Source organism: Dendropsophus ebraccatus, chromosome 5 (genome assembly GCF_027789765.1).
Source record: "Dendropsophus ebraccatus isolate aDenEbr1 chromosome 5, aDenEbr1.pat, whole genome shotgun sequence".
NCBI lineage: Eukaryota > Metazoa > Chordata > Amphibia > Anura > Hylidae > Dendropsophus > Dendropsophus ebraccatus.
In genome coordinates, this window is record NC_091458.1 from 90,721,262 (window position 1) to 90,737,409 (window position 16,148).

The 16,148-nt window shown below is 41.9% G+C and overlaps 2 protein-coding genes across 3 annotated transcripts in view; one reads left to right on the plus strand and one right to left on the minus strand.

Annotated features, from left to right (window-relative positions):
* The window catches only part of UBAC2 (UBA domain containing 2), a 153,173-nt gene that overhangs the window by 92,414 nt on the left and 44,611 nt on the right, over positions 1 to 16,148 (plus strand). The window contains exons 6-7 of the mRNA XM_069970710.1: positions 6,651 to 6,774; positions 13,266 to 13,313. Coding sequence (XP_069826811.1) covers positions 6,651 to 6,774; positions 13,266 to 13,313 — 172 coding nt within the window. The remainder of the gene's footprint in view (positions 1 to 6,650; positions 6,775 to 13,265; positions 13,314 to 16,148) is intronic.
* GPR183 (G protein-coupled receptor 183) overlaps positions 1 to 16,148 on the minus strand; it is a 42,590-nt gene that overhangs the window by 14,336 nt on the left and 12,106 nt on the right. Inside the window, exon 1 of one of the 2 annotated variants that reach the window (XM_069970708.1) lies at positions 3,576 to 3,665. The exons of the other annotated variant lie outside the window; for it this stretch is intronic. The gene's annotated coding sequence lies outside the window, so the exon portion shown is untranslated. Of the gene's footprint in view, positions 1 to 3,575; positions 3,666 to 16,148 lie in introns of those variants that run through there. 2 annotated transcript variants of the gene reach the window in all.

The following is a 16,148-nucleotide window of genomic DNA, read 5'->3' on the forward strand; positions in this document are numbered from 1 at the left end:
ATTAGTATATCATCATATCATTGTTTATTTTTTTAGTAATTCAATTTAAAAAGTAAAACACCAATAATAGTCATTACAAGCACAGTGAAGCTTTTCTAGTGTTTATTTCTATTAATGTTGATGATTATGGATTACAGACAAGGAAAACCCAAAGGTCATTATCTCACAAAATAAGATTATTATATAAGATCAACTGTACACAAAAATGTTGGCCAAATGAAAAGTATCTACAGTCAATGCACTCAATACTTGGTCGGGGCACCTTTTGTATGAATGAAGGCATCAATGTGGGTGGCATGGAAGCGATCAGCCTGTGGCACTGCAAAGGTGTTGCCCAGGTTGCTTTTTTAGCAGCCTTCATCTCGTCTGCATTGTTGGTTCTGGTGTCTTTCATCTTTCTCTTGACAATGCCCCATAGATTCTATGTGGGGTTAAAGTCTGGTGAGTTTGCTGGCCAAACAAGCACAGTGATGCTGTGGTTAGTAAACCAGGTATTGGTACTTTTGGCAGCGTGGACAGGTGCCAAGTCCTGTTGGAAAATGAAAATCCCAAAAAGCTTGTGGGCAGAGGGAAGCATGAAGTGCTGTGATATTTCCTGGTAGATGGCTGCGCTGACTTTGGTCTTGTTAAAACACAGTGGACCTTCCCTAGCAGATGACATGGCTCCCCAAACCAGCTTGGATTGTGTGCCTCTCCACTCTTCCTACAGACTCTGGGACCTTGATTTCCAAATGAAATGCAAAATTTCTCCTTGGCCCAGGTGAGACACTTCTGGGGTTTTCTATTGGTTATGAGTGGCTTTGCATATGGAATGTGACAATTGTAGTCCATGTCCTAGATACATCTGTGTGTGGTGGCTTTTGAAGCACTGACTCCAGCAGCGGCCACTCCAAATTTTTGAATGGCCTTTTCTTAACAATTCTATCAAGGCTGTGGTTATCCCGGCTGTGCACCTTTTTCTACCACACTTTCCTTCCTCTAAACTTTCCATTAATATGCTTTAATACAGCACTCTTCTTTAGCAACAACCTTTTGGGGCTTCCCCTCCTTGTGGAGTGTGTCAATGACTGCATTCTGGACAGCTGTCAAGTCAGCAGTCTTCCCCATGATTATGTCGCCTACAGAACCAGACTAATGGTGTGTTTACACAGAAAGATTTATCTGACAGATTTTTGAAGCCAAAGCCAGGAACAGACTATAAACAGGGTACAGGTCATAAAGGAAAGACTGAGATTTCCTGTCTTTTCAAGTCCATTCCTGACTTTGGCTTCCAAAATCTGTCAGATAAATCTGTCTGTGTAAATGCACCATTAGGGAGCTTGTAAAAACTTAGGAAGCTTTTGCGGGTGTTTTGGGTTAATTATTTTAATTATCTGAGAGAATGAATTGTGGGTTTTCCTTGGCTGTAAGCCTTAATCATCAACATAAGCAGAAATAAGCACTAGAAAATATTTCCTCTGTTTGTAATGATATAATATAATATAATATATACAGTGGTGCCTTGGATTACGAACATAATTCGTTCCGGGACTGCGCTTGTTATCCAAATGCACTCTAAAACCAAAGCATATTTTCCCATAAGAAATCGCTGATATGCAGACAATTGGTTCCACACCCCAAAAATAGTGATTGATTATTCTGAATAACATGTAAAACAAATAAAACAAACCTTCAGAAACAGCAGAATGTGATATTATAAGTTACTGTACAGTAATGAAGAGGATGGGAAACACAAGGGCTGACAGAGACTGCAGGGAGTATGAAGGAATGAGCAGGACAGATGTGGGCACATAATGCAGCACTCTGTGTCCAGGGAGAGAGGGGTTACAGCTATGGAGAGATTACCTCCACAGTCCTGTCCCCTGATGCAAGCCCCAGCCTGAAGTGGATCTGCCATGATTTAGAAGGTGAGGGAGACTTCCTGGGTCAGAGTACAGTGCTGTAGACCCCGCTATGCACACCATGTCCCTCCCCTACTTCTGCTCCCACCCAGTACAGGGAGCTCTTAAACCAAAGCAATGCTCTTAAACCAAGTTACTCTTAAACCAAAGTACCACTGTATATATATTATAGATGTTTCACTTTTTGAATTGAATTACTGAAAAAAAAAACAAAAAAAACTTTATGATATTCTACAGTATATTGAGATGCACTGGTAAAGTGAATGAAGGAATGATTGAGCTTCTGCGCTGCTCCTACTTTTACTTCTGTTGGAGTTAGGAGAATGGCATTGTTACCCCCATATAGCGGAAATGTAAAAGGGACATTTATGGCATATACTGTGGTGATGTCAAAAACAAAAGAGAGGAGAGGCATCTGTCGTTCTGTAATACTCTGATTTCCTCAAGGATCCATAACTGTATTTGCCATATAGGACTTTTATTAGTGATCTACGCAGTAAGGTATCAGGGTGGTTGCATTGACAAGTGTGCCCCATTAGGTGAATTTAGTCATTGCAGCTTTTGCATATTATATAGTGAGGCGCTCCCTGGCTTTTGTGTTATTATGGGCTGTAGTACAGGGGGAAATAGTCTGCAACGTTGTAAACTAGACATTGTAGTAGCCACTGAGACTTTATGGAGGTTTACATTCTTTCAGTGTCATTGACTTTCAGAATTATGATCATTTAGCTATCTCCAGGGTTTGTACAGTAATCTAGTAACTATTTCCCAGCAGTCAGATCATGTATAGCTTCTTGTGAAGACTAGCCAGTCATTTTATACCCGTGACTTTTATCATTTTTACTTATAACGTGTGAGATTTAACCACACATTTAGATTGTAAAGCTTGTCATATGAAGGAAGCTACGAATTATACTGTTTATTACCCTAATATAACAATCTACAGTTCCTCAATTAAAGGATATTTGATTCTGGTAAAGTAGATTTAGGGTGCATTCACACCTACAGGATCTGCAGCAGATTTGATGCTGTGTTCAGTTATTTAAATGAAATCTGCTGCGGATCCGCAGTAGAAAATCAGCTGCAGATCCTGTGGGTGTGAACGCACCATTAATGTACTAGATACTTTTAAACAATTCTATTTGAAGGACACATTCCCAGCTATACAGAGCACAAGGTACTGGTTAGTAACTCTTCATTGTAAGTGTACCATTATAGTCCCTGGTGAGATTTTTAAAAGTGGCATAAGAAATGCTTTAAGATACACAGAGTAGTGCCATCAAACATTATGGGTAAGTCCATATAAAATACTAATATATTAAAATATTCATTACCCCAAAGTCCTTTTTGGTGAATACAAACGTGTATGAGAAGAAATTGCATATATGACAATTCAATAACATATACTTATTACCTAGCCTGCAGTTAGGTGACCCCTAATATAACAATATGTATACTTTTACCCAGATTAACACATCTTCACACATGATACTATTCCATTACTACTTCTGTGGTTTTAAAAATGCTTATTAAGTTTTTGGCCTGAGAAAACAAGTTTAAATGAGATTCCCCTTCACCCTACAAAGCCTTGTAAGCTGCTTGTAAATAAAAGTGCCCTTTGGCTGTGTGATCTAGATGATAATTGCTTGCCATCCTCCATAATGAGATACTTACAGAGCTGATGTGTCTTTCCGTCTGTGTTCTTCTAAGTGGCAGAGATAAATGTTCCCTCCTTCTGATTTCAAGAAAAGTTTCCTTTGCCTTCGCTGGTGTCATAATCAGCATTTTTTTGTCTTTGTGGTTAGAACATCTTTCTCGCTACCCGTCTGCTTCTTGGTTGTGAGAAGTGAAAGCTGAAAAGCTTAATATTAAAACTGATGTTCAGTTATTTATTAATTTACTGAATAAGATCAGAGAGTGTTGTCTGACGTGTAGGTTGGTAAAGCAGAATCTTGGTGTTAGTTTGGAGCTTTGTGACCCACTTATGTAGTGCACTATATGGTACAAATTCTGTACTCTACTCTCTAGTTTGTTAAATTTAGGTAATTAATAGAGATGAGCGAACCGGGTTCAGGTTCGAGTCGATCCAAACCCGAATGATCGGCATTTGATTAGCGGTGGCTGCTGAACTTGAATAAAGCCCTAAGGCTATGTGGAAAACATGGATTAAGTCATTGGCTGTATCCATGTTTTCCAGGCAACCTTAGAGCTTTATCCAAGTTCAGCAGCCCCCGCTAATGAAATGTCGAACGTTCGGGTTTGGATGGACTCGAACTCGAACCCGTTTCGCTCATCTCTAGTAATTAAACATTTTTCTTTTTTCAAATTAAAAGGCAATGTATATTTTTTTTTAACTAAGGTAATTAAACCATATGCCAACATATTATAATTTGTCTAATCTGTTTATATGTTTAGGGTATAAACCCACACACCGTATATGCAGCAGATATGCAACAAATACGCAGCAGATTTGTTGGTACAGATTTGATGCTGTGTTCAGTTATTTAGATCTAATCTGCTGCGATTTTGCTGCGATTTTGCTGCGAGTTTGCTGCGAGTTTGCTGCGTATCGCAGCAGTAAATACGCTGCATATACGGTGTGTGGGTTTATACCCTTAATCAGTTTATATGTTCTGTAAATGTTTTGTTCTGTCCCCTCGCATGATTATGGGGGCAGTCATCTTGCCAGAGCTACTAACAGCATTCATATATGTTATACAGCAGGCACCTGTAACCTGTACAGAGGTCATTGTGCAGGGATGGGGAGCAGGAGACCTGTAATCATCACATATTGTAACTGGTGGATCTAACAATAATCTTCTGAATTCCTTTAAAAAAACATCCAGGGCTTTGGTCCACCAGACATTTCCCCTTTGCAGCAAAATGAGTTTCCCTTTTCTCTCGTCCAGGAAGAATTGCCTAATTCAAAGGGTTTAACAACTTTTTTGAGATTAAATAATTAATAAATTAAATTCCAACTTTTGCAAGCAGGTTTAGTTTTTACTCATGAATTAGTATAGCTTTCAGTCTACTTATTCAACTCCCGTTAACCTCTACCACCACGCTGAACAAACAACTTCCTTTATAAAAGTTTTTTTCTTACTTTTTCCTTAAAGCAATATTCACAAAAAGTATTTCGTAGATACAAAAAAATCCATACAAAAATCCATATCTCCCAAGGTGCTCATTCAGCAGGCTTCTTAAAGCTGGAGATCTGACCTTACTCCTCCAGGAGATCACGGTCCTCCATTTGCAAAGCTGAAGGACTGGTAAGGAGTGCTATAAGGCAGCTGGATAAACACCTTGGGGGATGGATTTAGTATCTATGAAATACTATATGTTATAAGGAAAAAGTAAAAAAAAAAAAATTCATACGGAAGTTGATTGTTCAGCGTGGTGGTTTATTATTGGACTGCATTGTTGGAAAGTGGAGCCTCCGCCTACACCCGCTAATACTATCCAGGTGCACTCAGCTATTGTTGTGTTTTAAAGTGGTTCTGGAAACTGTGTAATGGAGCGTTTACACAGACAGATTTATCTGACAGATTTTGGAAGCCAAAGCCAGGAATGGATTTGAGAAGAGAAGAAATCTCAGTCTTTCCTTTATGACCTGTTCTCTGTTTATAGTCTGCTCCTAGTTTTGGCTTCAAAACTCTGTTAGATAAATCTGTGTAAACGCACCATAAAACAGCCTGCTTAACTGCTTTCAGCATCCCCACCCCCTCCACCTGGCAGGTCCATGTTCTTGAGATAGGTGTGGATTGTTAATGTGTTTTCTGAATGCAGAACTAAACCACTTTCTAGATTAGTCTTCATTGGAAATTTCCTGCCATATTTAGCTGCAAATCAGACTTTCAAAGAATAAGCAGTGTCTATTAGGTGGTGGGGTCTCCAACATATACGTCCAAAGAATACTTATGACACTGCCTGTCTGTTTAATGCTCTGCTGATGCATCATGGGATTGATAACACATTGAAAGGGGAATGGTGCAGTTTGCAATCTAAGATGTTGGCTGATCAGAGGTCAAATGACCTAGACACAGTATTCAGTTGTATGTATGTTGCAGAGCAGGGTTAAAGCAGACAACAGTGGTGGTGAGTGTCCATTATATGGGCAAAAAAAAAGAAAAGTCTAATATTTTTACATTCACTGGCAGCAGTGAGGGTCATCAAGGCACCAATTAAATGTTTTTTTTTTCTTTTAAAAAAAAGTAGTATAACAAAATTATATAACTTTTATTGAAGAAATGTAAAAATATCCGTTGCCAGACACTACTTGATATAGTGTGAACCCAAGCTTAGATAGTAGATGGGGGAAGAAAAGAGAACAGACACAAGATACAGGCTGTTCAAGCAAAAGTAAGCAACTTTTAAATAAAGACTAAAAAAGAATGATCAAACTCCTTTTTAAAGGTGTGCAGAGTTATTATCTATGGTTAATAGATGTGCGTCTAAATAAGCCCTGGCTGTACTATTATTTGACAATTTTTCCAATTGTAACTTTTATAAATGCACTGATTATTTTTTCCCCTAAATGTATTTGTGTGCCGTCCATGTACCTGTATAGTTGCCGTTTCTTTAAACCTGCTGTGTCTGTCGTTTTTAAAATGGAAAAAATGCAGATATGACAGTTTCTTGTTTATAAATAGAAGAGTGTCCCTGTAATCTTAGAACATGTTTGAATAGTGGTATTGCCCATGATGGTTTTATGTCCCAGTATTAACTTGTTTCTAATACTTACCTCCACAGCTTATCTCCTGTTTTCGCATTATTTGTGCCATTTTACTGTTCCGTGCCACGAGTGCCATTGGCTCACATATTTGGCTGGTTTCCAATCACCAATAAAACGTTAGTGTACATAGTGGGACTACAGGTGGGTAAAATTTCATATTCAATATTGTGTGGTCCTTATTTTATCTTCTTTTTGCGTAAAAATTATTTTTTGGGGGAAGATGGGGAAATCACTATACAGTTTCCGATCTGCCTAGGTACTTCTGTTACTGTTTGCTGCTGTGCTGGGGTAGCAGCTAAAAAGAAAAAAAAAAGACTATACTTACCTTCCTCACTTTTCTACAGCCCCTACTGTCCTAGTGTCTGTCTCTGCTGTAAAGCACTTCCTTGTATCTGTGCAAGGACTTTTCCACTCAGCAAGTTAGTGTCCTGCCACTGATTAACTCAGTGGGAAGGTTCTGCACCGATAAGAAGTGCTTGCAGTGGAGACAGCAGCAGTGGTATAGTTGTTTTTTCTATTTAACTGCTCCCTAAGCACAGTTAGAGGTAAAATTCTCCAAAATACCCTTTAAATTCAGTACAAACGCTTTACACCCTGAAGTGCCAGTAACACCTATACCTGAATAAGAGCACTCACAAACAACTTGTCCAACCTCCAGAAATTTCTGGTACATTATAGACTGCTACATTCATTATATCTCAAGAAAATGTCCATCTCACACGTAACAGATCCGCAGCAGATTTCTTGCTGCGAATTAGCAGCAGGATCCTCTGCAGATCCGTGCCCTGTACACTCTGGGCGGACAAACTCACAGCGGGATGGACATCTCTACATGGCTTCTTACAACCATGTAAAATGAGAGCAATCACCTACTGAAGCCATGGGATGGAATGACCCATGGACATCCCGCTGTGATCATGTCAGCAGCCCGCCCTGTTAACCCTTGGCCGCCGGAGCATATACGTCACCTTCTCCATGCTCCGGCTTGCTTCGGGGCTCCTGGCACGACTTCTCGGGCAATCAGTATGCTGCCAAGCCGCGGCGGCTTGGCAGTGTACTGATCGGCTGAGCGGGACGTGCCGGGAGCCCCGAAGCAATGATTGGCTGAGCGGGACGTGAAGACGCCGGGAGCCCCGAAGCAAGCCAGAGCGGGGAGAAGGTGATGTATACGCTCCAGCGGCCAGGGGTTAACAGGGCGGGCTGCTGACATACTCACAGCGGGATGTCCATGGATCATTCAATCCCATGGCTTCAGTAGGTGATCGCTCTCATTTTACATGGTTGTAAGAAGCCATGTAGAGATGTCCATCCTGCTGCGAGTTTGTCCGCCCAGAGTGTACAGGGCACGGATCTGCAGCGGATCCTGCTGCTAATTCGCAGCGAGAAATCTGCTGCGGATCTGTTACGTGTGAACGCACCCTTATAGATTTATGCCAGAAGATTAGTAAGATGATCCATTGTCAGTGGAAATTTAACACTGAGATGAGTGAATCTTATCACCTTTAACCCATTGAGGACCAAGCCCAAAATGACCCAGTGGACCACACCATTTTTCATTTTTGTATTTTTGGTATTTCCTTCATCCCTTCTTAGAGCTCTAGCACTTTCATATTTTTATGTACAGGGCCATGTAAGGGCTCCGGGAATAGGTGTACTTTCTAATGGCGCCTTTCATTCTACCATAACATGTTATGATGGAACCCCAAAAATATTATTTATGAAAATATAAATTGGTGGAATTGGAAAAAACAATGCAATATGGTAACTTTTGGGGGGTTCCAGTGTCTACGCAATGCACTATATGGTAAAAGTGACATGATACCATTATTCTATAGGTCAGTCTGAACAAAACCATAATTAATAAAATGGTCCTTTTGTAACTTTTATAACGGTTTTTAGTTTATCACCTATGGTGCTGTATGGGGTGTTATTTTTAGCGCCATTTTTGGTAGCATCAAATCCAGAAAATTTTTAATAAAAAGTTATCAAAAAGTCGCATATACGCAGTCAAGGTACCAATAGAAACTACAGATCATGGCACCAAAAATGACACCTCACCCCAGCCCATAGACCAAAGGATAAAAGCATTTTAATGATGGTAATAGAAGTAATGCAATAAAAGTAGTGCAAGTTGCATATCATTGTAATCGTAACATCTTGAGGAACATGCAAACCTTGTCAGCTTTACTGTAGAGTGAACTGTGTAAACACAACCCCCCCCCCCCCAAATAAAAAAAAATTGTATTTTATTTTCAATTGCACTACACATATAAAATTTTATTGGTTTTGCAGCATATTTTATGCAAAAGTTAAAGCGGCCGAGAGAACCTGCTGATATGCCACAAAAGCCCTTTACCTTAACAGTTGATAGCTGTTAGGAACGCTGTTCAGCGCCTCTGCATTCTTTAGGAATTTGCTAAGTGCCCCAATGCAAATATGCATTGGGGTGTCGCCTGGGTCCGAGAGAAATACTCTGTCCCGCCCAGTCTGCCCCCATCTGAAATGAATGTTATCATTTTTTCCTGCTTTTTCCGTGTCTCCAGTATAGGGATAGCCCCCTGTCAATGGCAGCATGGGGATGCCCATACCGGGGGGTATACTCTAGTGGTGAAACAGGCAACTGTACATATGTATATAATTCTCTATTTTTGTGTGTATATCACCTTATGTACGTAATAAAAAGCTTTCATTTCACATGAATACAGCTTAAGGTTGGAGCAGTGGCTTTTTTTTTATTTTTTTTTACATACTTGCATGTTAAAACTGCTAACCATACGTACCCATCATTGTGGAAATATAAGGCTGTTCATTTCGCCTTATTTACAAACTGTAGCAGTGAGCAGCATACTGTCCTGGGCTCCTGAATGGCATTCAAGCGCCAGAAGAGTGTCCCCCATACTGTCCCACGCTGGGAGGGGGTGGGCCGAGCTGGTGGGACAGTGTGGAGGACACTTTTCTGGCGCTTGAATGCCGTTCAGGACCCCAGGACAGGATGCTGCTCACTGCTACAGTTTGTAAATAAGACGAATTGGACAGCCTTATATTTCCACAATGATGGGTACGTATGGTTATCAGTTTTAACATGCAAGCATGTAAAAAAAAAAAACTGAAAAAAGCCACTGCTTCAACCTTAAGCTGTATTCATGCTAACTGCTACAGTTTGCAAATAGCAAGAACGCAATTGGCGCTGGGAGCCTGGGCTGATCTTTAGCATCCAGCTCAACCCAGGCTCCCAGCGCCGATCACACTCCTGCTATCTGCAAACTGTAGCAGTGAGCACCCTATTGTCGTGGGGTCTGGATCGGCTGTCATACTGCATGGGAGAGGGTGGGCTGAGCTGGACGAGGGGATGCTGGCTGTACTGGGTGAACTGGGCGGGGGGGTACAGATGGGGCGGGCTGGGCGGGACGGGAGGAGGCTGTGCTGGGTGAACTGGACTGGAGGGGGCGGGCGGGGTGGTACTCATGGGGGCGGACTGGGCAGGACAAAGTGGTGCTCCCGGACCCAGGCGACGCCCCAAATGCCCTTATGCCCCATATTTGCATAGGGGCAATTAGCGAATTTCTAAAGAATGCGGAGGCGCAAAAGAGCGTTCCTAACAGCTATCAACTGCTAAGGTAAAGGCTTTTGTGGCATATCAGCAGGTTCTCTCGGCAGATACTGATCTTTATCTTGTTTTACATATTAGTGCAGCTTTTACCTTTTTAAGAAACTATAGATCAACAGAGATGTTAGAGCTGATTTCACATATGCAAGTGTTACTCATTTAACGCTTTATCCAACATGAGTAAAAAATGATGTTAATGAGTGTTATTTCCTTATCTGTAAATATAAGTAAGAAATTATACCTTTATGTTAAAAATCCATTTTTCTCTTGTATTAGTAGAAAAGCAGCCTATAGATTTCCTTGCAGCATGCCGTCCCTAAATATTTAGATCACAAAAAATCTTGTATTAAACAGTAAATACAGGACATCCAGCTGCAGTCCAGAGGATTACTATAAAAAATGGGTTCCGCTTATTGGGAAAAAAATTTGACGTGTGACAGAGACACGTCAAAAGTTTGAATTGGTCGAGGTGTGAGTGTTCAGACCATGACTGATCAGGACAAGCAGCAGGGAGACAACTGTGCTGCTGTGCATTCCTCTTCCTCTTCCACTTCTGTGTCTGTGTGATTGAGTGGACGCCATAGGGTTTTGTTGTGCGGCCGTCCCAGTCACGTGACGCAGAGCTGGGAGTAAATGAGATTAAAGCGGACTTCTCCCGACTCCTCCTTCAGGGTTCTTAATTTTAAATTTCATTTTTTTCTTGATTGAATTCTTATAGAAACAGTGGACATACTGATTTGTAACGGGACACTGGCACCTCTCATATGTTCCTGGATACTTTTTAAGAGGCTGCTTTGTACTAATAGGGTGGGTTCAGACTACGGAATTCTCGCGGAGAAATTCCGCGGAATTCCGTCGCCTGTACGCGCTCTCGGCTGCGTGCCTTCCCGCCAGCTCCATAAACACCATTCTATGGGCCGGCTGATTCCGCATTCCGCTGAAAGAATTGACGTGACAATTCATAACATTTATAGATCATAAATGTCTTAGTTTTTAATTCTCAGTATGAGCTGGGACCATACTAGGGACAGCAGACATTCAAGGGTGGGTGCTTTCCTTCAGCCTGCAGCCTTGTTGTAACGTTTTCTAATGGTGCGTTTACACCAGGGGTGGGGAACCTCCGGCCCGCGGGCCGCATCCGGCCCCTGAGACCTCCCGATGCGGCCCGCGGCCCGCAGCTCCCCTGTGATGCGCGCCGCTCTGGAGGAGGAAGAAGCCGGCATACACAGCATCCTCCGGTGTCTGTGACAGCTGCCGGATACAGGAGGATGCTGTCTATGCCGGCTTCTTCCCCAGCAGAGCGGCGTGTGTTAGCAGTCTCCTGCGGGCCGCGCGCGATGACGTCATTTCATCGCGCGCCGCCTGCAGGAGAAAGACCGGCACAGAGGACCTGGGACAGAAGAGGACATGGGCAGTGTGGGAACGGAGGTAAGGTGAGTGGGATGTTTATTTTTTTATTTGGGGGTTAACTAGGCCACCAGGGACATGCCTGATGGGGGTTAACTAGGCCACCAGGGATATGCCTGATGGGGGTTAACTAGGCCACCAGGGATATGCCTGATGGGGGTTAAATAGGCCACTAGGGATATGCCTGATGGGGTTAACTAGGCCACCAGGGACATGCCTGATGGGGGTTTACTAGGCCACCAGGGACATGCCTGATGGGGGTTAACTAGGCCACCAGGGACATGACTGATGGGGGTTAACTAGGCCACCAGGGACATGCCTGATGGGGGTTAACTAGGCCACCAGGGACATGCCTGATGGGGGTTAACTAGGCCACCAGGGACATGCCTGATGGGGGTTAACTAGGCCACCAGGGACATGCCTGATGGGGGTTAACTAGGCCACCAGGGACATGCCTGATGGGGGTTAACTAGGCCACCAGGGACATGCCTGATGGGGGTTAACTAGGCCACCAGGGACATGCCTGATGGGGGTTAACTAGGCCACCAGGGACATGCCTGATGGGGGTTAACTAGGCCACCAGGGACATGCCTGATGGGGGTTAACTAGGCCACCAGGGACATGCCTGATGGGGGTTAACTAGGCCACCAGGGACATGCCTGATGGGGGTTAACTAGGCCACCTGGGACATGACTGATGGGGGTTAACTAGGCCACCTGGAACATGACTGATGGGGGTTAACTAGGCCACCAGGGACATGCCTGATGGGGGTTAACTAGGCCACCAGGGACATGCCTGATGGGGGTTAACTAGGCCACCAGGGACATGCCTGATGGGGGTTAACTAGGCCACCAGGGACATGACTGATGGGGGTTAACTAGGCCACCTGGGACATGACTGATGGGGGTTAACTAGGCTACCAGGGACATGACTGATGGGGGTTAACTAGGCCTACCAGAGGCATGACTTGGGGGTTAACTAGACTACAAGGGGCATCACTGGGGGGGTTAACTACAATAGCAGGGCATCACTGGGGGTTAACTACAATAGCAGGGGAACTAGGGGAACAATACTTTGCCTTGCCCTGGGTGCTGCAAACCCACACTACTAACTGCCGCACATGGTATGCGGCCCTCGAATGATTTTATTAATGCCCGACCGGCCCTCGACATGGAAAAGGTTCCCCACCCCTGGTTTACACAGACAGATTTATCTGAAAGATTATTGAAGCCAAAGCCAGGAACAGACTGAGAACAGAGAACAGGTAATAAAGGAAAGACTGAGATTTCTCCTCTTTTAAAATCCATTCCTGGCTTTGGCTTCAGTAATCTGACAGGTAAATCTGCGTAAACACACCATAAAGATCTTGCGTTAAAACAGGCAAATACTTTGAGATTGTTAGTGATACTTTTTTATTCAGAAATTCAGGCGGTAACAAAAATGAGGAGGTTTCTTTTTATTTCCTTTCTCATTTTCTTTGTATTGTAACAAATTTGATCCCTCTTTCTCCCGTTGTCCTCAATGTAAAAGATAGAGGTTACAAAAAAATGGGTTTTGGTCTGTTGCATTCTATTTCAGCTGTCTTGCTATGCTTAACATTTGTATTTCCTCTGTTTAGCTTTTGACATCAAGTCCCTATATCCTGGTGGTTGCTGTCAGTGGTGTGGTAAGTACCCAGTTGCATTACTACATCATTAATCACTCACCTACCCCATTATTACCTTAAGGAGATTGCCCAACCAATTTTTCTAATTGTAATCTGTCCCTTTCCCATAGTTGTTTTTTCTAACTTTTTTTTTCACCTGGGCATCCTTTGTTGCTACGTTTTGCATTTGAACTTCCAGGTCACAGAGGTCAGCAGTGACATCACAGCTTTGCAAGCCTTTTGCTCCACCCCCTCCTCTTTAAATCTAGTCTTGTCTATTCTACCTATAGGCAGGGAGATGTCTGTATTACTACAAGTGCCTTTTGGGCAGCATGGTGGCTCAGTGTCTGTCAGTTACTTATATTATTTATTTATAAAGAGCCCTTGATTCCAGAGCGCTATAGAAGCGATAGGGTTAACAAACAGGAATATTACAAGAACAAAAACACATTACATAAAGGTAACTGGCAGACTGGCACATGAGGAAAGAGGACTCTGCCTGCTTGGGCTTACAATCTATAATCTTTTATCTGTTGTAGGACAAGTACGTTAGGAGTTGTAGTCCTGGATTACACATACACTACAGTAGCCATCCTACAGGCGGGTTGAGGTTTCAATGAGCCAGGATTCTGCTGCACGTTTACCCAAGTAACTAATAGATAGAATGGTGACTGACATGATGTGAAGTAGCCTCTCTACCCCCCATATTGCTCTGCCCTAACACTGTACATCTTTACAATACAGTACAATAATAACAATAATGTTCCTTTATTGATATAGCTCAAACATATTCTACATTGCTTTACAGATATTGTAGTCACTCATATTGGTCCCACAATGTTTTGGAGTGTGTTATAAAATCCAAGTAAACATTGGGGGACATAATGTACATGCAGCTGTTATCCTTAGTAGCATTTGATCCCAGGACCCCCAAACTACCAAGCAACATGGCTAACCTCTGTGCCACCCACAACATAGCTATAAGCTCCTGGTCTCCTCAATGTCATACTGCCCTTACTGCTGCAGTTTCTACTGGGCTCAGATGTTAGCTCCTGTTACAGGGTGGGACTAAATTATTGTGGACGTGTAACCCCACCCACCTGATAACTGACTGTTCCCTCGCTGGCAGGAACAGGAAACAGACTGAGAACACAATAAGTACTCTAAATAAAAAATAAAAGTGTATATACAACATACAACACCCACAGAAGTGTAATACTAGTATATAGAAAGATCTTGGACAACCCCTTTAAGTACTATAGTGAGAATATGTTAAACATTTTTACATGTAATAGTACATCAAAATTCCCAAGTAATAGTTCAGGTCTTTGGCAAAAACTTGCTATTCTTACACATTCCTGTTTTTTTTTTTATTCAAATATTTGGTCTTCAGTAAAAGTCAAAGCACCATATACATTTAAATAGCTTATCATGACAAAAGAAATGAGGAAGGATCGTTTCAAACCAGGAGTTACGCAACAGCCTGGGTTTGGTATGTTGTAAGTAAACCATGACGCTTATACACATGTTTTGTTTTTGTTTTGTTTAGTTTTTTTTTTTAAGGAAAGAGTTTCTTGTTATTACAGTGATCTTACGAAAGTAAGACTGACCCCCAAAATAAGACCTAGCCCTAGACCTTTTTGCAGGCTGCATACTGTGTTTCTCCTAACTAGAAAATTAGCCCTAGCCCTTTTTTTCTGAGAAACCCTGTCTTATTTTCAGTGAAACACAATGACTTTTATTATATGTAGGTTTTCCATTATACATCTTGTATTATACACACATGGACAAAATTGTTGGTACCATTTTGTTTTAAAAAAGAAAATCCTACAATGTTTTCTGAAATAATTGACAAAACTGACAAAAGTAATAATGTAATAAATTGCAAAAGTAATAGTAATCTATAATTTACTGAGAATCGACCAATAAAAGGGTAAAAAAATAAACTATGGAACTGGCCTGGACAGAAATGATGTACCCTTAGGGCCCTGTTACGCGGGATGATTATCATGCGAAAAATCGTTATATATTCAAATTTAAACAATAATCTTCCTGTGTAATTGCAGGCAACGATCGAAAAATCATTCGCGTGTCATTTATCGTTGATGTAGATCTGACCCTATAATCACTGTTAATCGTTGGCTAATCATTCACTGTAATTCCACATTCGTTCTCTATAATTCCTCATTCGTTCACTAATCGCTCAGTGTAATTCCACATCATTCATTCTTTTGAGGGGATCAGATGGAATAAACGATCATTCTGTGTAATATGATGAACTATTTCGGGTTAGTGATAAACAATCTCATTTGAGATCATTTATCGTTAAAAATTGCTTTGCCTTATAGGACCCTTAGGCTATGTTCACACACCGTCTGTTTTTGGCAGTAAGACAGCTGTCCTTTTGAAGTCAAGTAACAGCCATTGTTTGTACAATCACGGCCATCATTATGAAATAACGGACGTTATTTACCTTTCATATATCCAGCTGTGCTTCTATTTTTTTTCTACAGCAATTCGAATCTACACTGGACTGGCAGATTCACTAATATTAGGGCTGGGCTATATTGGCCTAAATCAATATCGCGGTTTATCGCACGTGTAGCTGCGGTAACGATAATTGAACGATAACTATGACACGCCCTTTGTAAGCCACGCCCTTTTTACAAGCCACACCCACTTGCCTGTGCCAAACTCGGGATATTATGTTCAAAAAAAAGAAAAGTAACTCACTGAGCAGCAACACAAGGTTGTGAATTTAGTCTATTGTCATTATTATTATCAGAGTTATACAGCTACGTACACACAGGAGGAGAGGTCTCTCTATATACACACAGGAGGAGAGGTCTCTCTATA